At 54.6% G+C, this 8199-nt stretch overlaps 1 protein-coding gene across 1 annotated transcript in view; it reads left to right on the top strand.

The window, feature by feature from the left end:
- Positions 1-319: 319 nt before the first annotated feature.
- tmtc1 (transmembrane O-mannosyltransferase targeting cadherins 1) overlaps positions 320-8199 on the top strand; it is a 46987-nt gene continuing 39107 nt past the window's right edge. Inside the window, exons 1-2 of the mRNA XM_038292155.1 lie at positions 320-830; positions 7755-7932. Coding sequence (XP_038148083.1) covers positions 589-830; positions 7755-7932 — 420 coding nt within the window. The 5' untranslated portion in view covers positions 320-588. The remainder of the gene's footprint in view (positions 831-7754; positions 7933-8199) is intronic.

The raw sequence follows: 8199 nt of genomic DNA, 5'->3' as shown, positions 1-8199 counted from the left end.
TTCAGCTGCTGCGGCTCCTTTAAGCCGCGGCAGCATGCCACGGCGCATGCGCGGGCGAACGGGATTCTACTGCTGCATTCAAATATCCTGACTTAGCTCGTAAATTATAATACTCTCATTATTTATTGCGTTGATGGTTAGTTATTGAAGAAAAAAAAACCGACAATTAAAATAACTTTTCTGTTTGTTTGTTTTTTAGTTTTGATTTCTGTAACGTGTCGCTCTTCAGCCAAGCATCGCTGACATCAAACATTTTAAAAGTGTTTCTCATTTTGATTACGTAGTTCTACCTACACAGTAGGTACGTTTGGATGAAACACGTCACTGTGAGTCTATGGAGCTGAAGCAGCTCAACCATCCAATCAGCTCCGAGGAGCCCGCTCCACATGTAGTGAAGAACCGGATCCTGCTGGGTCAACGATAAACCCCGAACCTCCGACTGACCCAGAACGCAGCGCGGCTCCTCCACCCTGCTGGCTGGCTGACCCGGCCCACTCAGCCGCTGCCTGCCTGCGGAATGCTCCGTTTCTCCGGTGTGTTCGCCTCCAGCCCGAGCCCCGCGGTGCCGCGGTGGGAACCAGGGCCGATATGAGCGGCACCGATCGGGCCGCGGTCCGCTACGCCGCGGTGCTGGTTCTGTGCGTCCTGAGCTTCAGCAACTCTCTGCGGGGGGAGCTGGTGCACGACGACGTGTGGGCGATAGTGAACAACCCGGACGTCCGAGCGGGATCCAGCCTGCGGAGCATCTTCAGCAACGACTTCTGGGGGAAAAGGATGGCGGACAACAGCAGCCACAAGTCCTACCGGCCCTTGACCATCCTCACCTTCAAGTAAGAACTCCCCATCCTCACCCCCTGACCATCCTCACCTTCAAGTAAGAACTCCCCATCCTCACCCCCTGACCATCCTCACCTTCAAGTAAGAACTCCCCATCCTCACCCCCTGACCATCCTCACCTTCAAGTAAGAACTCCCCATCCTCACCCCCTGACCATCCTCACCTTCAAGTAAGAACTCTCCATCCTCACCCCCTTGACCATCCTCACCTTCAAGTAAGAACTCCCCATCCTCACCCCCTGACCATCCTCACCTTCAAGTAAGAACTCCCCATCCTCACCCCCTGACCATCCTCACCTTCAAGTAAGAACTCCCCATCCTCACCCCCTGACCATCCTCACCTTCAAGTAAGAACTCCCCATCCTCACCCCCTGACCATCCTCACCTTCAAGTAAGAACTCCCCATCCTCACCCCCTGACCATCCTCACCTTCAAGTAAGAACTCCCCATCCTCACCCCCTGACCATCCTCACCTTCAAGTAAGAACTCCCCATCCTCACCCCCTGACCATCCTCACCTTCAAGTAAGAACTCCCCCATCCTCACCCCCTGACCATCCTCACCTTCAAGTAAGACCTCCCCCATCCTCACCCCCTGACCATCCTCACCTTCAAGTAAGACCTCCCCCATCCTCACCCCCTGACCATCCTCACCTTCAAGTAAGACCTCCCCATCCTCACCCCTGACCATCCTCACCTTCAAGTAAGACCTCACCCATCCTCACCCCCTGACCATCCTCACCTTCAAGTTAGAACTCCCCATCCTCACCCCTGACCATCCTCACCTTCAAGTAAGACCTCACCCATCCTCACCCCTGACCATCCTCACCTTCAAGTAAGACCTCCCCCATCCTCACCCCCTGACCATCCTCACCTTCAAGTAAGACCTCCCTCATCCTCACCCCTGACCATCCTCACCTTCAAGTGAGACCTCACCCATCCTCACCCCTGACCATCCTCACCTTCAAGTAAGACCTCACCCATCCTCACCCCTGACCATCCTCACCTTCAAGTAAGACCTCCCTCATCCTCACCCCCTGACCATCCTCACCTTCAAGTGAGACCTCCCTCATCCTCACCCCCTGACCATCCTCACCTTCAAGTGAGACCTCCCTCATCCTCACCCCCTGACCATCCTCACCTTCAAGTAAGAACTCCCCCATCCTCACCCCCTGACCATCCTCACCTTCAAGTAAGACCTCCCCCATCCTCACCCCCTGACCATCCTCACCTTCAAGTAAGACCTCCCCCATCCTCACCCCCCTGACCATCCTCACCTTCAAGTAAGACCTCCCCATCCTCACCCCTGACCATCCTCACCTTCAAGTGAGAACTCCCCATCCTCACCCCCTGACCATCCTCACCTTCAAGTAAGAACTCCCCCATCCTCACCCCCTGACCATCCTCACCTTCAAGTAAGACCTCCCCCATCCTCACCCCCTGACCATCCTCACCTTCAAGTAAGAACTCCCCATCCTCACCCCCTGACCATCCTCACCTTCAAGTAAGAACTCCCCATCCTCACCCCTGACCATCCTCACCTTCAAGTAAGACCTCACCCATCCTCACCCCTGACCATCCTCACCTTCAAGTAAGACCTCCCTCATCCTCACCCCCTGACCATCCTCACCTTCAAGTGAGACCTCCCTCATCCTCACCCCCTGACCATCCTCACCTTCAAGTAAGACCTCCCCCATCCTCACCCCTAACCATCCTCACCTTCAAGTAAGACCTCCCCCATCCTCACCCCCTGACCATCCTCACCTTCAAGTAAGACCTCCCCCATCCTCACCCCCTGACCATCCTCACCTTCAAGTAAGACCTCCCCCATCCTCACCCCCTGACCATCCTCACCTTCAAGTTAGAACTCCCCCATCCTCACCCCCTGACCATCCTCACCTTCAAGTAAGACCTCCCTCATCCTCACCCCCTGACTATCCTCACCTTCAAGTAAGACCTCCCCCATCCTCACCCCCTGACCATCCTCACCTTCAAGTTAGAACTCCCCATCCTCACCCCTGACCATCCTCACCTTCAAGTAAGACCTCACCCATCCTCACCCCTGACAATCCTCACCTTCAAGTAAGACCTCACCCATCCTCACCCCTGACCATCCTCACCTTCAAGTAAGACCTCCCTCATCCTCACCCCCTAAACCTTACTCACCTTCAAGTAAGACCTCCCCGATCCTCACCCCCCTGACCATCCTCACCTTCAAGTAAGACCTCCCCTATCCTCACCCCTGACCATCCTCACCTTCAAGTAAGACCTCCCCCATCCTCAACCCTGACCATCCTCACCTTCAAGTAAGACCTCCCCTATCCTCACCCCTGACCATCCTCACCTTCAAGTAAGACCTCACCCATCCTCAGCCCTGACCATCCTCACCTTCAAGTAAGACCTCCCCCATCCTCACCCCCCTGACCATCCTCACCTTTAAGTAAGAACTCCCCCATCCTCACCCCCACCTTCAAGTAAGACCTCCCCCATCCTCACCCCCTGACCACCCTCACCTTTAAGTAAGAACTCCCCCATCCTCACCCCCACCTTCAAGTAAGACCTCCCCCATCCTCACCCCCTGACCATCCTCACCTTTAAGTAAGAACTCCCCCATCCTCATCCCCACCTTCAAGTAAGACCTCCCCCATCCTCACCCCCTGACCATCCTCACCTTCAAGTAAGACCTCCCTCATCCTCACCCCTGACCATCCTCACCTTCAAGTGAGACCTCACCCATCCTCACCCCTGACCATCCTCACCTTCAAGTAAGACCTCACCCATCCTCACCCCTGACCATCCTCACCTTCAAGTAAGACCTCCCTCATCCTCACCCCCTGACCATCCTCACCTTCAAGTGAGACCTCCCTCATCCTCACCCCCTGACCATCCTCACCTTCAAGTGAGACCTCCCTCATCCTCACCCCCTGACCATCCTCACCTTCAAGTAAGAACTCCCCCATCCTCACCCCCTGACCATCCTCACCTTCAAGTAAGACCTCCCCCATCCTCACCCCCTGACCATCCTCACCTTCAAGTAAGACCTCCCCCATCCTCACCCCCTGACCATCCTCACCTTCAAGTAAGACCTCCCCATCCTCACCCCTGACCATCCTCACCTTCAAGTGAGAACTCCCCATCCTCACCCCCTGACCATCCTCACCTTCAAGTAAGAACTCCCCCATCTTCACCCCCTGACCATCCTCACCTTCAAGTAAGACCTCCCCCATCCTCACCCCCTGACCATCCTCACCTTCAAGTAAGAACTCCCCATCCTCACCCCCTGACCATCCTCACCTTCAAGTAAGAACTCCCCATCCTCACCCCTGACCATCCTCACCTTCAAGTAAGACCTCACCCATCCTCACCCCTGACCATCCTCACCTTCAAGTAAGACCTCCCTCATCCTCACCCCCTGACCATCCTCACCTTCAAGTAAGACCTCCCCCATCCTCACCCCTAACCATCCTCACCTTCAAGTAAGACCTCCCCCATCCTCACCCCCTGACCATCCTCACCTTCAAGTAAGACCTCCCCCATCCTCACCCCCTGACCATCCTCACCTTCAAGTAAGACCTCCCCCATCCTCACCCCCTGACCATCCTCACCTTCAAGTTAGAACTCCCCCATCCTCACCCCCTGACCATCCTCACCTTCAAGTAAGACCTCCCTCATCCTCACCCCCTGACTATCCTCACCTTCAAGTAAGACCTCCCCCATCCTCACCCCCTGACCATCCTCACCTTCAAGTTAGAACTCCCCATCCTCACCCCTGACCATCCTCACCTTCAAGTAAGACCTCACCCATCCTCACCCCTGACAATCCTCACCTTCAAGTAAGACCTCACCCATCCTCACCCCTGACCATCCTCACCTTCAAGTAAGACCTCCCTCATCCTCACCCCCTAAACCTTACTCACCTTCAAGTAAGACCTCCCCGATCCTCACCCCCTGACCATCCTCACCTTCAAGTAAGACCTCCCCTATCCTCACCCCTGACCATCCTCACCTTCAAGTAAGACCTCCCCCATCCTCAACCCTGACCATCCTCACCTTCAAGTAAGACCTCCCCTATCCTCACCCCTGACCATCCTCACCTTCAAGTAAGACCTCACCCATCCTCAGCCCTGACCATCCTCACCTTCAAGTAAGACCTCCCCCATCCTCACCCCCCTGACCATCCTCACCTTTAAGTAAGAACTCCCCCATCCTCACCCCCACCTTCAAGTAAGACCTCCCCCATCCTCACCCCCTGACCACCCTCACCTTTAAGTAAGAACTCCCCCATCCTCACCCCCACCTTCAAGTAAGACCTCCCCCATCCTCACCCCCTGACCATCCTCACCTTTAAGTAAGAACTCCCCCATCCTCATCCCCACCTTCAAGTAAGACCTCCCCCATCCTCACCCCCACCTTCAAGTAAGACCTCCCCCATCCTCATCCCCACCTTCAAGTAAGACCTCCCCCATCCTCATCCCCACCTTCAAGTAAGACCTCCCCCATCCTCATCCCCACCTTCAAGTAAGACCTCCCCCATCCTCACCCCCTGACCATCCTCACCTTTAAGTAAGAACTCCCCCATCCTCACCCCCACCTTCAAGTAAGACCTCCCCCATCCTCACCCCCTGACCACCCTCACCTTTAAGTAAGAACTCCCCCCTCCTCACCCCCACCTTCAAGTAAGACCTCCCCCATCCTCACCCCCTGACCATCCTCACCTTTAAGTAAGAACTCCCCCATCCTCACCCCCACCTTCAAGTAAGACCTCCCCCATCCTCACCCCCTGACCACCCTCACCTTTAAGTAAGAACTCCCCCCTCCTCACCCCCACCTTCAAGTAAGACCTCCCCCATCCTCACCCCCTGACCATCCTCACCTTTAAGTAAGAACTCCCCCATCCTCACCCCCTGACCATCCTCACCTTTAAGTAAGAACTCCCCCATCCTCACCCCCTGACCATCCTCACCTTTAAGTAAGAACTCCCCCATCCTCACCCCCACCTTCAAGTAAGACCTCCCCCATCCTCACCCCCTGACCATCCTCACCTTCAAGTAAGACCTCCCCCATCCTCACCCCCTGACCATCCTCACCTTTAAGTAAGAACTCCCCCATCCTCACCCCCACCTTCAAGTAAGACCTCCCCCATCCTCACCCCCTGACCACCCTCACCTTTAAGTAAGAACTCCCCCCTCCTCACCCCCACCTTCAAGTAAGACCTCCCCCATCCTCACCCCCTGACCATCCTCACCTTTAAGTAAGAACTCCCCCATCCTCACCCCCTGACCATCCTCACCTTTAAGTAAGAACTCCCCCATCCTCACCCCCTGACCATCCTCACCTTTAAGTAAGAACTCCCCCATCCTCACCCCCTGACCATCCTCACCTTTAAGTAAGAACTCCCCCATCCTCACCCCCACCTTCAAGTAAGACCTCCCCCATCCTCACCCCCTGACCATCCTCACCTTCAAGTAAGACCTCCCCCATCCTCACCCCCTGACCATCCTCACCTTCAAGTAAGACCTCACCCATCCTCACCCCCTGACCATCCTCACCTTCAAATAAGTTCTCACCCCCATCCTGGGATGAAATGTCTTTAATGGAGGGAAGAGGAGCCCCCATGATCCTCTCTGCTGTTTTTACTACTCTCTTCACCTTCTTCCAGTCTGAGGCGCTGCAGCCTCCACACCACACAGTGAGACAGCTGGTCAGAACGCTCTCTATGGTGCTTCATAGAAGGTGGGGAGGATGGGGGGGGGCAGGTGGGCTCTCCTCATCCTCCGCAGGAAGTCTAAGCGCTTCTGGGCCCACCTCTACAGCTGAGCTGTAGATGAGCAGTGGAGCGTGGTTAGGCCGGTTCTTCCTGAGGTCCAAGATGATCTCCTTCATCTTCCCTTCTGATGGAGGTGGAGCTCTGCGGTTCCGATGATGGCAGAGGTTTATGGTTCTGGCATCAACTTTAATGACCAATATTTTTCCAGCTATTGTTTTGGTCTGAGTTCTTGGACCTTGTTTAGCGTTTAGCAGGGCATTGTCACGGTGATTTCATTAAATAAGGCCACCAGATGAGAGAGGCAGCTGGTTTTTTTCAGCTTGGAGGAAAAACATTTAAAACGCATTTAGAGAGAACCAGTCCTACCATGATGGTGATGATGATGATACTTAGTGACTGAATAAACTGGAATTAGTCAGAATTGATCATTTTGGGAAATGTTTGATCATCTAAAGAAATCAGTCTGATTTTAGCTGACCCGCTGCCCCCTATTACTGCCCCCACCGCGGCCCCCACTGCTCGATGACCACAGGCTCTACAGCTGCCTTCACCTTCCAGTCCCTCTCTGGTTCCTCCCTGAGGCCTTGGTTTTCTGTTTCCATCATCTGACTCATTGATCCTCTGCTGCTGATCAGTGATCTTTATCCGCTTTAGTCTGTTTGTTTCAGGAAGTCCTACAGGATCTCAGGTCTGTCATTCTCCACCACCTTGGGAGGGGGCTCCCATCCTGACCTGGGAGTCTCCAGTTTATGTTCTGTATCCCTTCGACAATGATGTCCATGTATTCCCTTCCTGCCAGTATCTTCCCCCTGCGGGGAGATGCTGGATTGCCTCTGTGTAGCCTGACCTGGGATCTCCTATGGTAGATCTGGGCTGCAGTGCTGTCAGGAGGGGGGTATCCAGGCCCACAGTGGAGCCCCGGGAATCAAAGCTATGCAGTCACAGAGTCGCTGTGTTCTTTCCACCGCTTAATATTAACAGTATTAACATCTGGATCCTTAGAACAATGAGGCAGGTGATGATAATCTACAGCTGTGTGAGCAGCAGAGAAAGGGACCCCCTGCTGTTGAACAGCTGATGGTCCAGAAAGGAGGTGAGCAGGACCTCATCCAGCAGCTGCTTCTTTCATCATTTCTGCTTTTCTCTCCATCAGGTTGAACATCCTGCTGGGCGGCATGACGCCGCTGTATTTCCACATCATCAACGTTTGTCTGCACTGCGCCGCTACCTGCCTGCTCATGCACACATGTGAACGTTATGTGTTTGAAAAGCCTCGTCTGGCCTTCATCACGGCGCTCCTCTTCGCGGTGCATCCTGTCCACACCGAGGCGGTGAGTGACCCTGACCCAGAACCTTAACCTGACCCACATCCTGATCCTGACCCAGATCAGGGACGGACCCTGGGTCTGCCCCCAGGCATAGGCGGATCTACTGGGGTGGCATAGGGTGGCAAATGCCACCCTAAATGACAGCCTTGCCACCCCAGCTGCCACCCCAGTTGGCGGTAGGGGTGGCGAGGCTTATAAATTATGGATCATTTGAGAATTACGGCCGCTAATTTCCAATGTCGGACTGCAGTGAATGCAGCACGAGATGAC

Source organism: Cyprinodon tularosa, unplaced genomic scaffold (genome assembly GCF_016077235.1).
Source record: "Cyprinodon tularosa strain WSP-4 unplaced genomic scaffold, ASM1607723v1 ctg309, whole genome shotgun sequence".
Lineage (NCBI taxonomy): Eukaryota > Metazoa > Chordata > Actinopteri > Cyprinodontiformes > Cyprinodontidae > Cyprinodon > Cyprinodon tularosa.
The sequence above is the reverse complement of the archived record's forward strand: the minus strand, read 5'-3'. Positions and strand labels throughout refer to the sequence as shown.